The sequence below is a fragment of the Gadus morhua genome, chromosome 12 (assembly GCF_902167405.1).
Source record: "Gadus morhua chromosome 12, gadMor3.0, whole genome shotgun sequence".
NCBI lineage: Eukaryota > Metazoa > Chordata > Actinopteri > Gadiformes > Gadidae > Gadus > Gadus morhua.
The window spans coordinates 12376801-12394778 of NC_044059.1; the positions used below are offsets into that span (position 1 = coordinate 12376801).

The 17978-nt window shown below is 47.2% G+C and overlaps 1 protein-coding gene across 1 annotated transcript in view; it reads right to left on the reverse strand.

Annotated features, from left to right (window-relative positions):
* Positions 1 to 17696, reverse strand: part of ryk (receptor like tyrosine kinase) — a 48657-nt gene extending 30961 nt beyond the window's left edge. The window contains 4 exon segments of the mRNA XM_030372916.1: positions 694 to 793; positions 1124 to 1245; positions 16976 to 17048; positions 17051 to 17696. Coding sequence (XP_030228776.1) covers positions 694 to 793; positions 1124 to 1245; positions 16976 to 17048; positions 17051 to 17188 — 433 coding nt within the window. The 5' untranslated portion in view covers positions 17189 to 17696.
* Positions 17697 to 17978: the final 282 nt, after the last annotated feature.

Sequence of the window (17978 nt, forward strand, 5' to 3'; positions counted from 1 at the left end):
ACGTTGAGAGAGACAGTAATGTAGAGAGACAAGCACATTCATGTAGGGACACACACATGAATATAGAGAAAGACAGATGCACAAAAAAAGACACACACACACACACACACGGATGCACGTAGAGTCACACCCATGAATGAAGACACACACACACACACACACACACACACACACACACACACCACACACACACAGTATTATTAACCCAATGGACCAACAGGGGTGCACTCCATTAGTGCTAAACCTTAGCCCACCCCTCACAGATGGCCTAGCGCTCCCTGGTCCAGGCTGCTGTTCTGGACCCTTCTGAAGGACCAGGCCTTCACATTAACACCAGCCGCCACGCCTAGACCCCTGCTCTGTGAGCCCTGTGTGTAGAGGGCTCTCCAGGGCCCCCCCCAGGTTCAGCAGGGGCCCCATGAGGGACTTCCTGTAAGGGGGGGGGGGGGGGGGGGGCAGGAAGCAGGATGTGGGGCTGGACTGGACCTCAAGCGAACCCTACACTCACTCCTTCTGGCTGCGCTCAACACCTCCTAGTGGCCACCTCTGGTACTGAGGGCCAGCGTTGAGCGTGCTGAACCTAGCTTCAGGAGCACGGAGCTGGACCAGGAGGTCTCTGGAACATCCCTGGTTCTAATGAGCATGCTCCCCTCGTTGACCAGGACACCGTTCCAAAGCCCTTGGTCAACGTACCGGAGGAGACCGTGGGCACCTCCCCCAGGTTGGAGATGTTGCTCTTGGGCTGGTTCATGGCGGCGGGGTTCTCCACCTGGAAGCCCAACCGGTAGTCTGCCTGAGGAGACCACAACACAACGCATCCGTCAAGACGCTTGTGGACCAGCCATTTCCAGCCGATACGACCACAGAAAACACATTGAGAATGATACGGTCAGACAGCCTGTTGGCTAGCCTTTATTTTCATATGCCAAGAACAGTAAAATGGGTTATATTAGAATAAAAGTGTGTGATGATAAAGGTGTAATGTAATGTAGTGTGCCGCAAGCCTGTGTCATGCGATCCAACATAGTGGGGTGTGATGTAATGCGAGTGATGTAATGTCTGCCGATTTAGCATGACGCAATGTGTTGTGATGTAACGTGATGTAATGTATTGTAGGGCCTACCTTTGTCTTGGAGAACCAGGTGAAGTGCAGGCTGTTGGTGTCGCTGGGCACGGGCATGATGAAGGAGAGAGCGAAGTGGCTGACCACGTTGTCCCGCACGTAGTACAGCTCCGCGTCGAGCCCTGCCGTGGAACGCGTAGTGATCGGTAAATAGACTGCATTTATACAGCTCTAATCTGACTCAAAGCGCTTTACAACATTGCCTCACATTCACCCATTCAAGCACACTTTCACACACCGACGGCGGAGTCAACCATGCAAGGCGACAGCCAGCTCGTCGAGAGCAGTCAGGGTGAGGCGTCTCGCTCAGGGAGACCTCGACACTCACAGCTAGGAGCCAGGGATCGAACTAGCAACCTTCCGGTTACCAGCCAACCTGTTTTACTTCCTGAGCCAAATGCCTTACTACTTGTTTAAAAAGGCACAGCAACACAGTGGTCAACTCCATCTGAAGGGTATGGGGACTGGAGCCCAGCTCCAGACCCCACAGTGCTGAGGTTCTTGGGTACTGAGCAGGGATGTTTCTAAGGTATCTGAAGGCAGCGGGATGAATCTAGTCTAGTACTGAACGGATGGGACTAGACCCCTTAACCCGGTGGCGTCACAGAGACGTGGAGGCACGCCGTGACCGTACAAGATGTTCCGTTCTTCTAACATTATGAGATTGTGCGATGAATGTTCGCAATTACAGCGTTTACTCTCCACCACTCTCCCCTCCCACTGAGTGTAAGCCTTTTAATTGGCTCATTTGTAAAGTGGTCGACCACCACCAGGAATGACGAGGTTCGGAACCACGACAAAAGGACTGGCTCTCCACAGACGGGCTCCTTTCAGAAGGAGAATGAGAGCAGAGAAAGCCTCACTCGGCCACATGAAAGACGGCACTAATGTCCCCGAGTTCCCGACCAATGACAAAGGCAGCTCCATCTGCTAGCACTTGTGGCGTTTCACAGCCCTGGACTAGAGAGAATAGAGAAATACAGCAAACCCAAGAAGGAGACTCCGCTTTGATAAGACTCCACGTCTCAGACGAAGGACGAGAGAACAGGGCAAACCTTTCCCAGATTCTATTTGTGTAGTACGATATCCATTCACAAGCTGCACCACCAGAGTATACTCCGTACCGGTCAGCATCCTGTGCTGCATGACCAGGCGATGCACAAAGCCCGGGGGAAACACGCTAAAAGCAAGAAGAGACTGACGTCTCAGACCAAGGACTGGAGAGCAAGGAGTCAACCTTTGCCCTGTTCTGCACACAGCAAAGCCAAGAACATGGTAGCGTAGTACAGAACGGGGAACTGTGTTCACTGTTCTGATCAAGCAGGAGGTTAGAGATGGTTAAGGTGAGGTCAGGGACAAGGTGAGGGTCAGCTGAGGGATTTGGGAGGGTCTGCTAGGGGTGGGAATCTCTTGGCACCTCACGATTCGATTTCCGATTCTGAGGTCAATGATTCGATTCTAAAGCGATTATCGATGCCATTTTTTTTTTTTTCATGTGTGATATTCAAAAATATATATACATCGGAGTTTGTTAATCTCTTCCTACTTTTGTGATGATCATTAAAAGACATCAACAGATGAATTAACTTATCTAATATTTTATTAGAGAGAAAGCTTTTGTCACAAATATGACTTTCTATGAAGAATGCTATAATAATTCTTTTTCAGATTATTAATTTATCTGAATTGAGACGGAAACGTTCTAGAAGAATCGATATTTTTCCCACCCCTAGTCTGGTGAGGGTCTTGGTGAAGGTAAATAAGTAAAAAATATTTCAGCCCAATAACTTCATGTTAATTTCAATGCCCCTGAGGACCACAGTGTCAGTTCACCCATTACAGGGTCCCGACGAAAAGGCTGCAGAAACAAAGCCAGCCAGGTCTCTCCCTGGACTGGCAGAGGGCAGAGGACCCGACGAAGGGCCGAGCGTGTGAGGTTGTAAAGGCAGGACCCCCCCCACGGAGGCCTTGGTCGGGCACTGGAGGCCCAGTGGGTCTCTGTCTGGAGGTCCACCCCTCTCCCAGGATCAGGTTGGGAGATGGGGGGGGGAATGCGCCCCAGGGTGTGGGGTGGTAAGCTGACACAGACACCCCCCCCCACAGACACACCTCCACAGATGTGGAGCACAGCTCCACAGGTAGGGCTGGCTGGATGGAGATCACAGCAGGCATGGGGGGATTCAGACGCATCATTTACATTACATTCAGCAGACGCTTTTATCCAAAGCGACTTTCAATGAGACGATGTGTCAGAAGAAAGAGAAACAACAATATATCTCTGTCGGTAGTAGGTACAGTAAGGATGTTCTTAGAACCAAGTGCCAAGCCCAAACAAACTGTTAGGTTAACCCATTCCCTGTGTATAACAAGGCCAGCGGGGATAAGAGATAGGAGATAGGATAAGTATCACATTAGCTTGAGGATCAGCCTGGACAACATGGTGGGATGTTAGCGGGATGTCGTAAACATACGGCCTGTTTGGCCCTTTGAGACTGTACCCTTGATTACGGGCTATACAGATAAAGGCCTCCACACAGTTTTTAAGGGCATACCTTCACAACCTAATTAATTCAAACAATTAATTTCACGAATCAAACATACAACTCAAAGACGATAAGCACACGATGACATCTTCGGATCTCCCAGCTCAAGGACAGGACTGAGACCGGATTTAGACCCCGTATTAAAATACCTCTCTGTGCGTCCCACTCCAACCGGGGGGCTAAAAATACAGGTGTTAACGCCTAGAGGACAGACGTACAGACGCCTGTATGGTACGGACACCCGTTGCAGCGTAATTATGACAGCTGTCTGCGGCGGCCATGAGGTTGTTCACACGTTACATGAGAAGGGCCGGCGAGAGGATCACTGGTGTAAAGCTGGGAGGTGTATGTGTAGAGAGGGGGATCGCCGCATGTTTACCTACGGGCTCTTTTCTGGATATTAAAGGCCTTGTGAATGTGATAAAACGTGAAGTGATATGATCTTCTTGTGATACAAGCAGAGTGAATTTCACAATCGGCTTGGTACGCATATCTAGAACACTGGCAACAACGTCACCGATCTGTGAAAAGCATGGAGTCAATCACGCGCCCGCCAACACCCGCCCTCTACCGGAGGTCTTCTGACCAATCAGGGCGGGATGCCAGACATTAAATCATCCTGGAATCAGCTGCAAAAAAGGCTCAAAAACTGCCATCTGTCTCTCAGTGCAGTTCCACTGGGAATGCCCAAGGAAACTGGAGGGAGGGAGGGAGGGAGGGAGGGAGGCGACATGCTGGGTTAGCTCATGTCAGAATGATTTGTGCTAGCTTAAAGGAAAACTTCAGGATTTTCAACCTGGCAACCTAATTTTCCGATCGCTTTTCTTGGGGAATAGGATAGGTCTCTAGTTATGAGCAAAAACACTGCTGCCTTAATCCACGAAAAGGAGGCTGCGATCCAAACCCGTTTGGGCGGCAGCAGTCACAGCACCCAGTCAATATTCGTCCCCTAAAGAGCTTGTTTTGTCCACTGACAGGCTCATAATGTAGTCTGTCATTATGAAAAGGTCCCACACAGAGGAATACGACCTGTTCCTTCACATTTCACTTGATGACATCCTCAAGGAGAAGCCAGACTCTGGAATCTCCTTACTGCAGGATGCTACCCTATACTATTGTTGCTACAATCTTAACCCTCCAACCACCGAATCTTTTAGATTACCCAGTTGGACACAACAACCAACAAACCGTGATCAAGCCAAGGGTAAAGAAACAAGTAGTATTCCTGTTCCGGGATCTTTAATGATGGAATAGAACCCGAGCCTGTCAGAACAAGCCCTTTAAGAGGCAGTGACGGGCTCCATTACCCGAAGGATTCAATTGCCGCCAGTTTTTTCGCGGAGGACGTCAGCTGCGTTCTCGTTCAATCCTGGACCTATCTCAAAACTCGTTGTCCGTATTCACAACTTCGTCCCAAAATTATGGGAAAACAGGCTCTGGGTTGAGAGCTCCTCAAGCTCTCCTTTGACAGTGGCAGCGAGCTCATAACAGATCTGTGGGCTACGGCAATGCTTCTGCTGCCAGGCAGCCAGCCAGCTCCCAGTGAAACTACTATCAAACTGTCACACTGACCACTGTGTCTACCACATGGGATATTTAGAGAGGGTGTGCGTGTCTTTATGGGCGTGTGTGTACTTGTACACTTTGTGCCTCTGAATGCGTCTATACTCTTTTGTATCTTCATCCATGCACGGTCAATCTGGCTCCATTGACAAGTGAACAAACAAATCAACTACTTGAAGTGAGGGAATTCCACCAAACAAACCCCAACCTTTTCTACCCCCTAGAGACCAGCCTTCTGCATTCAACATATAATATAGCAAATAATTACGATTCTTATACCAAAAATATTAATTTATATATTTGCAACAAAAGATCGATATTTGAGCAAAGAATAAAAAGTATCCGCCATACTTTGACCTACGTTTTTATCCCCACCTAGCATGATACTATCTCTATGGAACCCATTCCGACTCTACCGTAGATCAGATAACCAGATGCACATGAGTTTACGTGTTGTTGAAGGTGATAAACATAGTACCGGTTGAGAGCACCCAAGATAAACACAAGAGGTTAGGACGCTAGCTACCATAGCTACAGGCTAGTGGCTCTGATTGAGATCACATAAGACTGGCAGCAGAGGGGGGGCTGGGTAGATGAGGAGCTTCTTAAAGGACACACACACACACACACACACACACACACACACACACACACACACACACAACACACACACACACACACACACACACACACACACACACAACACACACACAAACACACACACACACACACACACACTTTTATTACTCTTCACAATAAAAGACTCACTTAAGTCGTAGAGTGCTCATATAATTTTAAAAGCCTCACTTCAAAGCCTGGAGGACTGAAGAGGGAACATGTTTCTATCATGGGGAGTGGATCATATCAGAGAAGAATATAATATCCTTTCTAGTACCAGAAACACCATGTTGTTTCACAGCGCCACTTCCATTTGATGTGGGCGTGTTGTCAAACAGGATTTTTCTTTAGTATCGTTTAATCTGGAGACACGAACACAACCCTGGAAACCATTGTGATGTGCTGGGAGAGAGTGGTTTGTTCTCTGATTAAATGCAGTAGGATTGGATTACTCCCAAGCAGCATATGACTACAACCCTCCTCCACACAACCACACAAATAAACTACAGCAAATACAAAAAATAATTCATATAGTTTAATATACTAAATTATAAGAGTATAGAATATAGAGTAGAAACATATCTTGGAATAATTGTATAAAGTAAAGCAAGTCAAGTAAAAGATAAATATATTGTATATTAATAATTGAGAATGTATAAAATATATTTGAATAAAACAGTACATGGGGCGGGCTTGTACTAATTGTACAGCTAATTTTACTTGTACAGCTGTTTTTAAAAAAAACTTAAGACGTATCTTTTTAAAAAAGCCTTTTGCTAATTTCCCTTTTTCTGTTTATGTATTACTTAAACCATTGTTTTTCTCTCTCTCTCTTAAACTCTGTAGCAGCTGTAGTAGTCTTTGAGATTTCTGATGTAAAGTGCTCTACAAATTAAATATATTATTATTATTATTACATCATTGCATTACAAAGTTCAACTGCAGTGTATAATCAAGCATATAATAAAGGGTAAAAGGGAGAACATAAGAGTATAATTAGTATTCTATAGTAAAGTATAAACAAGTTAATAACGGGGTAATGTGTAGTGTGTGAGTACAATAGTGAATATCCAATACCTCAGTGAAGTATATAATGAGTATAAGAGGGTAAACATTCAGTGAGCGCTGACTCGTGTTGCAAGCTTTGCAGCCACAGAACAAAAAGGTATCCATGTCCAGGTAGGAGGGGCGACCAGGTGCTACACAGACCGGACTGTGTTCTCCCTGTCGGTCGAGGTTCTGCGTCGGTGTTTAGTAAGGGGACCAATCACAGCCCTCGCTGCTGCGTCGCTTCGAAGGAAGTAGGGGTGGGAAAAATAATCGATTCTTCGATGCATCGTGAATCTCTCTAGAACGATAACGTCTCGATGCAGATAAATTAATTCAGAATTTATTATTTTTAATTTTTTTAGTTGTTCTCCTGCTGCAACATTCTGTTCATCAGAGGGGATCATTTTAGTAATTTTAAAATTATTAATTTATCTCAGTGTGCATTGGCCAATCTGATTTGTCTTGACACGATTGCGATTCAGCCTACACATAAGCATGCACGCTAGGGATGGGCATTCGATTAAGTTGTCTTAGTCGATCGTCGGGAGAATTAACGATCAATAAGTCGATTAATCATTAATATTTTACATTTAAAAAAAATATATAGCGTGTTTTCCTCATTGGGATCTTTATTATTAGATGAACAACTCAGTTAAACCAGATCCGTTCAATAGTTATGCGCTACTCTGCTCTAAGCAACGGAGCATGCAGCTCGAAGCCGGTGCTCATAAACATAACTAAAAATAAACACAACCCTAGTTTCTTCCCAAAATAATAACATCAAAAAAACAATCATGTTATAACTTAACCAACCAGTCTACGGATTTTTGTTCAGAAAGATGAGCATGTTGACATGCTCTGGGGTCAGACGCGACCGCAGCCTGGTGACCGTCAGTCCAGCCGCCGAAAACACCCGCTCTGAGGGGACCGACGTTGCCGTGATGCACAAATACCTCCGTGCTAACTTGGCAAGGGGGGGAACAACTTTCCACAATCCAGGGGCTCAGAAAGTTCTTTATTTCTGCTTCGATGCTAACCTCGCCTTGAGTGGTAGGCCTATAGTGCTCCCCAAGAAGTCATTTTTTAAATCATAATGGTCCCACACCAGACTTCGCCGTGGCCTCGTCCGCTTCATGATTACATCGCCGTGTTCCAATATCCATACTATCCGTACTTACTAGTCTAAGTTTGAGTACGTAGGGCGTTCCGATTCAGATCGGGCGAAAATAAGTGTACTGAAAACGGAAGTGTGTGGCGATGTACACTTTTCGTACTCAACGGCAGCCATCTTAGCTACGTAGCGGAAGAGGGCGGAGCCAGGCTGAGCCAAAGTCGGCACATTTTCCACATTGCCTGCATTAATAGTCATTTTGTAGTTTTTATAGATTTTATAGCAGCTAGGCGTAAAGAGTTCACTGTTAAAAGCGGGATGTTTATTGCGGGGGAGGAGCCGCAAATTTAAATATTGCCCCGTGTGGTAAAATGTTTAATTGCCCACTGCGTTAGTTTAGTCGATGAAAAATGTACTTAATCGACGAAATTCTTAACGATCGATTAGTCGATCGTCGATTAATCATGCCCATCCCTAATGCACGCAAACTCACAGCCAGACACAAGAACTCCTTCTAATTCAAGAGCAGCTTTTTCTTTAATGACATAGAAAAGAAAGATTAGAAAGAAAATAAAACTGAAACCTATTTTTACATACTTTCATATTGTGTTGTAATGCAAGCTGCATTGATTATTGCATTGTTCATAGAAAGTCTACTTTTGAAAAAAGCTTTCACTCTAATAAAATATTAGATAAGTTAATTAATCTGCTGATGTCTTTAATGATCATCACAAAAGTAGGAAGTGATTAGCAAACTGAGTATCAAACTCAGATGTATATGTTTATTTTTGAAAATCACGCATGGAATTGTTGCATCGAGATGCAACGATAATCGCTTTAGAATCGAATCGTTGACCTCATAATCAGAATCGCATCGAATCTTGAGGTTCCAAGAGATTCCCACCCCTAGAAAGAAGGTTAACCCTAACCCCACCCCTAGAAGGAAGGGTACAATTTTTGGAGGCGCACGTCAGGCCCTTGCGGTGGAGGCAAGGAGGGTCCGCAAGGGGGTCTGTAACCCCCTTGCGTTGCGTCAACGTGGGACCATAACCAGCCGTTTACACACCAAGGGCCTCTAACTTTAAACCAGGGGCCCCTATCTCGACAGACCAAGGGCCCCTACCTTTAAACCAGGGGCCCCTATCTCGACAGACCAAGGGCCCCTACCTTTAAACCAAGAGCCCCTATCTCGACAGACCAAGGGCCCCTACCTTTAAACCAGGGACCCCTATCTCGACAGACCAAGGGCCCCTACCTTTAAACCAGGGGCCCCTACGTCTACACCAAATGCCCCTACCTCTTTCATGGGGACCCTTGCACTCCAGGGGCCTCGTTCTGCCCCCGAGGGCCCAACCTCTCGCCAGGGGCCCCCACGGTGGAGGCCACAATAGATGGTGGCTGGGGCCCCTCACTAGGTAGATAATTGTCTGCATTAACCTGGGAGGGCGACTTTGTTCATGAGGGAAAACCCGACCAGATGTAAGGGGGGGAGGGGGGGGGGGGGGAAGAGGGGAGAGATGGAGGGAGGCTAATGACTCACAGTCTAGTCTATCATGTCGCCGTGGGTTACAGCAGGGGAACACCGAACATGTAACCCTACCGAGACACAGCGAAGCGGGATGTACCATGGATGTATTTGATCAAACAAATACCACCAACATGGCAGCTGGCTGGCTCAACGCGGTAGGGAGACAGTGCCTCTGAGCAAGGCAGGTTTGATTCAATTATGCAGTCCTATGCTACAGGGAATGATACTCTTGTTTTCCCCATGTAGTCCATAAAAAGGTACAAACCCAGACAAAATAGATGGTATAAATGCACACTTTTTCTAATCTAGCGTAGCATAGGTCTGCGTTATTAGTAGAGGATAATAGCATAGCACAGGTCGGAGTGACATTGCAATGTCTGGCATAGGCGACCCGACTGCATAGCATGTGTCATAGCATAAGCATTCCGAAGCCCATTCCAGGAAACGGGAGTTTGTATAATTGAACACTGTGAAACCCAGTGATAAACACTGGAGTGGAAAGTTATTAATGGAAGATTATGAGAGATATCCTTTGGTGAGAGAGATTCTCTGTAGTGTTCCTGGGAGTGGAAAGTGAACCCGTGTGAGGCAGATACTACAGGGTTCAGCATGGGACAGCGAGAGGAACCTCCGACAAACCAAAACAATTCCTGAGGTGGAGTCAGTCACGCGAGGAGAAACTGAAATCGACCAGGCCTTCCTACAAGCCTTCCCGTTTAAAATTCCCAAACACCAGTTCTGCTCCGGCCCGAGATGAAAACACAGCCTGGCTTTGGAGCTTTTGGTGGATTACATTCCTCAGCAATGAGTAGAAAACGTCACCGTGTTTGAGGTTTTCTTTAACATACTTCAAAGAAGCCATGCATCACCCAGCCCCTACGTACCCAGATCAGCCCCGAGGCAGAGACCAGGGGAGGGGCGTCTTCTCAGGAGAGGGTGAATGGACGGCATTTACACTCTGCTGTTCTGGTGGCCACTGTGACTGCTCTCAAAGAGCGCCAACGCTCACATTCTCTCACACTCCACTGGGAACTGTTAGGGTTCCAGCATCTCGCTTAAGGAAACACTGACAACACTTGGGCCAGGGGAGCCAGCCTGCGAATCGGAACAGCACGCCACCACCCCCGTAGAGTTCCCAGATGACCAGATCCGCGTCCGCCCAATGAGGAGCAGTGCTCCCCAGCAGTTGTTTACTGGTGCGTTACCAGTGGACAGGAAGACCGGGTTCACTCACTAAACAACGTTTGCTTTATTGGACTAACAGAGCCATCCTCAGCGTCCGGGTCCGGATGGGTCTGGGGTGGAGTTGGGGAACACAGGGTGCTTGAGAAGACCCGGCACGCCACCCGGACATGGATTTAGGGCCTTGTTTTCACATGGCAGCCCGTGAATATGGTTGTGTGTACACTACAGACCGGGTTCTCAGGGCTACGCAGAGACCGGATTAGTTCAAATGTTTTGAACAGAGGTGGTGAAAGGGTGCATTGTCCAACTCGTCATTGGAAGCAGCATTGCGGAGGTGAACACAGACTCCAGCATGATGAAATTCAAGGAGGATCATGTTTTGAAATTGTTTTGGGGTGTATCAGGTACCCAAACACTGCCATATCTGCCGTTTCCTACACACACTATCCAGCTTGGTCTTACCCTGGCCTTCAACAACAAACCACTCTCTCCAGTCCCATCGAGGATCCAGACCACAGTCACAAACACACAAAGACCAGATCTGAATAAAACAGGACCGCAACGGACTATAAATACATTCCCTCCAAGATGGCCACTTATGGACAAAGGGGACATCAGTGTCCCCCCTCTAACCCAAACCCCACCATTCAACTGCAGACTCATTGGTATCAGGCATGAAGGAAATGAATACAGCTGTCAATCATTCTCTGGCTTGTTATCGTCTCCAGGCTTCTGATTGGCTGACAGCTGACAGAGGAGGGCCGCAGTATGGGTGCACGATTTGAAACTGTGGGATGGTACAAGTCACCATCTTTGTCACCATGATTGTTAAAGGTCGAACGTTCTAGACTCAGATATATAGATATTGAAACCAAGAAGCCATTGAAAAGGTTACGTACCATTCACAAATGAAAGTCCGAGATTGTATTGCTGTTTCATTTCATTCATGACTCCACATCTAGCTCCACGGTAACCACATCCATCATGAATAGGCCATGGTTAGATTACATACAGAGTGTTTGATACGGTGCGCACACGGTCAGCCCCCAGCCAGCAGTCAGCTCGCTGCCAGGGGCATTGGGCACAAAGGCATTCTTTGAAGCAAACTAAAATGGCTTTAATATAGTTTAAATAGCTTTAATGGTTATTGGTGGGAAACCGGCGGAATCACTGCACTCACTTTCATTCCGCCTTACCGATATTTGCTAATATGGCGGGAGAGGAGAGGCAGTGTGACCAACCAATTGAAGGCCGGGGAACAGACTTCCTCCAGTGTTCCTCCGACTGGGAATATTCCCCTCGGAACGACTGGAGAACATCCCACAGCTGGGTCTTCCATGGAAAACCTGGCTCCAACACCCAGCTATTATCAGGAAGGGCTAGCCTAGTTTTGGCCATGCAGAAGACTTCCTACGGGCTGTTTTTCACACTCGGTCCACTGCTGAGTGATCACACCGATGCGGGGCTGCTCAGAGGAGAGGGAGGGAAGCGATGGAGGGAAAGGAATCAGCGAGGAGATTCATATTAAAAGATCGACTAAACGCAAAAGTACTAACTTTGCAGATAGCTCCACACCTGGGGAAATATATGGTACTGCAAATCACCTTTCTGGGGTGCATTGACGATCAAGCGTCTAAAACAAGGATTTGTAGGTTTCTGTTTTGGGCTCTGACTTCCTCTATAACATCACCAGTCATTGGTGCCTTCGTGTCTTTAATCAAGAAGGCATTTAAGACTAAATAAGATTGCCAATTTTCAAGTAATCTAATCCAACGTTCAGATATAAAAACACAAGGACTTCCTGAACTGTGAAGTTCAATGTAGCGGATATCTATAAATCATCGAGAATATTATATTATACTTGTGGAATGGTCAAAAAACAAAACAGAGAGCAGGGTTTTATAAAACTGTTCAGCAGAGACATGCTTTAGTGCCCTCATGCAGTCGGGGGCCATTTGGGGAACGCATTAAGACATTAATTAAGTTATAATGATTCAGTTTCAGCGGGACCATCAGCCAGGCTCTCCACTGATTGGTTACCGTTGAGTGCGGGGGGGGGGGGGGGGGGGGGGGGGGGGGGGGGGGGGGGGGGGGGGGGGGGGGGGGGGGGGGGGGGGGGGGGGGGGGGGGGGGGGGGGGGGGGGGGGGGGGGGGGGGGGGGGGGGGGGGGGGGGGGGGGGCGGGGGGGGGGGGGGGAGATGCAGGCGATGATGGGGGAGGATGGGAGGTTAGCCGACCGTTCATGTCGTTGCGGAGGATTTACGGAGAGAACAACTCCCTTCCCATTAGTCACATGTGTAGAAACGATCATGGAGGCAGGCAGCCGGTACCTGACCCAAAGACAAATCTATAAATAGGAACCGCCAGGGTCTTCCTGTGCACTTCCCCGTCCCCGTCCCGCGGACTCATGTTCGTTAAGGTTATGAATCAAAACGCTTCAGGAAAGGTTTGCACCAAACTGTCAGACCCCGTGTGGACTGCAGCTAAACTCCAGCGTGCTCCCTGGGCCGTTTCCAGATCACGGATAACCATTCAACATGGGACTGGACGCACACTTGACCTTTCACAGTAAAAGTCCCCTACCCTTTGGAAACACATCCATGTTTATACGAGGTAGAGGGTGCTGGTGGTTATGGCCCGGTGCCAGAAAGCGTTGCTGGTTTCAGTTCAACGACCTGAATCGACCAGGTCAGACGTCTGTGGTTGGACCATAGGTGGATAGATTCATAGGTACATGATAATCACTTTACCTATTGATCTCCTGACACTTGAAGGATCAAGGAGGGTAGAATAGTGTAGAAGGCTCGCTCGCTACTCTCGTCCGTAAGATTGATGGTTCGAGCCCCGATGCCCACTGTCTACATGGAGGTTGAGCCAAGCAGCCATAACCCCTAGCTGCTCCATAATGACATGCATCTCAATTCAGTACACGCTGTTTTAAGATAAAAGCTCCAGAACATCCAGGTGATGATAAGAAGGGAGCCACATCCAAGTGCGTGTTCCGATTGGTCGGAACGCTAGGCCCGCCCCTGGACAGTGCGTGGGATTGGTTAAGAACCAGGGAGACCAGCCAGGTTATCCAGTTATCCAACCTTGTTCCGCTCATCCTGTAGAAAACAAACGGACTGAGATCTGCAGAAGAGATCACACACTATAGACGCCCAAGAGAGGAAGGGGGAGGGAGGTGGGGGGAGCGAGAGACGGAGACGGTGGAGATACTAAGATAGAGGAGGTAGAGAGATAGGGGGTAGGAGAGAGAGGGGCAGTAAGAGTGATAAAGGGAGGGGCAACACAGAGAGGAGGCAGGGAGACGACAAAGAAGATAAGGCCTAAAAAAATGTTTGGTTTGGTTCCGGATTCCGACCGACCCTGTCAATTTATGTGCGACCCAAATTATTTTATGAGCTGTAAAAAAAAAAATAATAAAAAAAAAAAAATTTTTTTTTTTTTTTTTGATGCAAACTATAATTACGTTTTGGTACAGCACCTCTTCATTCTGTACAAGGATGAGCGAATTTTCTCGTTTTTAAATGAAAACAACCTACCTATCATTCGCTGCCGCTGGAAAAAATAAAATAAAAAAATAAAATAAATTCCCTACCTACCCATGACCTCAACTGACCACCAACGGGAACCAAAATTATTATTTTTTTAGGCCTAAAGAGAAAAAGGTAGAGAGACCCAGGAAGACCGTCGAGAGGGAGGGAGGGAGAGAGAGACACAGACAGATAGACAGACAGACAGACAGACAGACAGACAGACAGACAGACAGACAGACGACAGACAGACAGACAGACAGACAGACAGACAGACAGACAGACAGACAGACAGACAGACAGACAGACAGACAGACAGACAGACAGACAACAGACAGACAGACAGACAGACAGACAGACAGACAGACAGACAGACAGACAGACAGACGAGGGGAAGGGGAAGCGAAGAGGGAAAACAAATGTCGATCTAACCCAGGACTCCGGCTGAGGAATGGCGGACATCTCCCCAAACAGCCCTATCTGAAGAGGAGGGAGACCCTCTCTCCCTCACAGGAAGCTCTTGTTGACCCAACAGGGGATCCAGGGCACTAACACTGATGGGTTCTTATTTGTCTTATTCAAGGGCCTCAGCTAAACATGACAGAGAGCAGTGCTGAGGCGGAGTGCATCTAGGGCTGCACCCATTCGTCAATCCAACGATCCATCTCTGCAGGCCAGATGAAGACCATGCATTATCCAAACTCATTAATAAAACTATAATTTTACCGTGGTTAAAAAATACCAAACATTTGCATTAGTTACATACACCGAAGAGACAGCAGATACGCTTCAGCAACAGTTAATGGGACGGAAAGACTTTGACAACTACCCTCGCTTGTAGAGAGACTCAAGCTGGGCTGTGTTTATCAAAGTAGCTAATGTGTGAAGCTAGCTCTCCCTCTCTCCCCCTCTCCACTGTAATCTAAACTTCTCGCCCCTTCATTAGACTGTGCCATGGTGCTCACGTTGTTAATAACTAGCTTCCAACAGTGCCTCCCACACAATTAAAGCTAACCTAACATTAACAACTCTGATAAAAACAATGAACCATCTCCTTCTCCCCGCAGCACTCTGTGAAACACTAGGAGACCGTTTCAAAATAAAAGCATGGGGATATTAGCAGGGTTAACCAAACTAAAAGCATGTCATCTAGTTTTGCCTCTCCACCGCCCCTAAATCCTTGAAGCATCAGGACTCCCAATTCCTCAAGCGTTCTCTGTGTCACCATGACAGAGTGCTTGGAAAATGAACCACTGGGCAAAGTGTTCAGGGGGGATTAGTGTGGAATGGTTTAATGGAGGTTTCTCCAGGTACCAGAGGCCGTAGTAAAATATGAGACACCAGAGACAGGCCAAGGCCAACAGATCTGTTATTATCACAATGACCGTTGAAGGCGTCAGTCTTTTTTAGGCCAAGCTACAAGCGGAGAAGGAACGCTACTGGTAAATAGTCCCAGTGGATGATTCATTCTGCTTTCGTGGATACAAATTGTTGCATGTTGTAGGCTTTCCTCTGTCTTCTGCATGTCTGATTTTATACCTGATGGTAAATCAGACGATTCAACCATAAAAACACAGACAGGAACTGTTTAGCTGCGATCGAGTAAATAGGTTCAGGTTACCGCGATAAACCCTTAAACGGCTTGAAGAGACAGCATCTAGACTTTGGCGAGATATTAAATAATCCTCATCCTCCTAATCCCATCACAGTCGTTAAACCCTGTCTAGGATTATCCTACGATAGATTACATCTGTCATCCCCAAGGAATCCTATCCTTTCACTTTAGGATCGGGATGAAAATGACCCGACATAAATGAAACTGAATCAAATGCAATGAAGAGGGTTGATCCTTTTTTCTGGTAACAGTCATCGGGCAACAGGTATCCACTCATTTTACATTCAGGGCAGTTAGCATACGCTTTTATCAAAAGCGATTTACCACAATTCCCACACAGCCCGCTCGTCTGAAGAAGTTAGGGTTAGGTGTCTTGCTCAGGAAACCTTGACACAGCTAGAAGGAGACGATCAAACTAGCAACCTTCCGTCTACCCAATCATGAATCAACGAATAATAAGAGGCCAGTGTTTCCTGAGGATGTATTTTTTGTCATTTTCCCTGCAGGCGTAGCGATCAGCCCACATAGACTGGACCCCACCTGCTCTACATGATTCATCCGACCAATAAGTCCAGCGTGCCTTTATTTCTGCAGTAACCCAGACGTGCAATTATCCCTGGCCACTGCCAGTAAAAAACGCGCACCTGGGCAACAGTAAGCAGTCTTCTTTTGATGAAGGGGCACAGATCTTGACCCAATACATGCTGTACCAGATATACTGCCTCAAAAACTAATGATGTCTCACTCACATTGCATTAGGCTGGTATAATACGTCTATATGCAAGTAAATATGCAAAGCGACTGCAAGTATTGAAGACAGTTGTCATCTTAAAGACAATAACCCATCTGCAAGACGCCACAGAACCCGATAACCCATCAGACGACAGCCATCACATTGACATTCACGTCTCAAACACATCAACTGGACTTATTATTAACATTTTTATGTGGACACCTTGTCTATATTTCCATTGCCTTATATTACATTGGTGTTTGGTATTTTTACACTTTAATGTTTTGTAATGTCTTGCTTGAGCTGGGAAGTCGTGACAGAGACAGCCTCGGGATCAAAAAGTAAGGTGAAACAAAAACACAAAACTTACCCAGAAACTTCTTCACCTCCTCCAGGCTCATGTAGACGTTGACCCCCTCGTTGTTGTTGCTGACGGCCGGGGAGAGCTGCCGGGGCCGGCGAGGCAGAAGGCCCCCTCCAGGCCGAGCAGACACAGGAGTCCCCCCAGCCTCCACAGCACCCAGTGAGGCCAGGCCCGAAGCCCCGGGACCCGGGGCTCACACCCGGGACTCGACCCCAACATAGCGGTGGTGCTCGTTGTTGTCTGGCATGCAGTTTTTGTGTTTCTCTCCGTGGTCCCCGCCTGAAACTAGCACCTTCTCATCCGTATCTAAAGGTAACCCCGGGAGGCAACATTACTCTGGACTTAATAACGTATAAAAACCGTACTTTTTATCCAGAGACTCACGAACCTTTTAATGGGTGTTCGCGCGAGATCCACAGCTGTCTATGGTAGTCGGCGGCGGTGTTCTCGCGATGCGCAGCTAGCAACCAGCTAACTATGATAACCAGACTGGGGTGATCGGCCGCGGTCGGGCGTCCTCGGCTTTCCAGTGTTGAATTAAATCCCAGCGCTTTTAATCACACCCACCAGATGTTGAGGTCCGGTAAAGTTTCATACTTGTACGAGTAAACACGATAAAAGCGCCTCAAAAAAGTTATGGCGCTAGTGGAACCAGTATTCCCCTTCCACGGTTCCTTCCTTCCCCGCTGTCCCACTTTTCGGTCTGTGGGAGAGAGAGGGCTGCGGCGCATGCGCTCATGCTCTGACGACAGGGTCTGAAGAAGCGCGGGTGCGTTTGATTCGGAACCAGATCCAGATTCATGGTAATTTATTAAACCCCAGGGAAATTGTTTAATTAAAGGTGCTCTGCTCAAGATGTTCAAAAGGTAATATAAGTAGTCCTACAATTTGAAACACAAAATAGTGGCCAGAGGATGGCAACACAAATATTAAATATATAGGGAGCAATAAACGGGAGATATCGATAATGTTCATTCACATATAGTCATTGACATAAAGTGACTGAAAT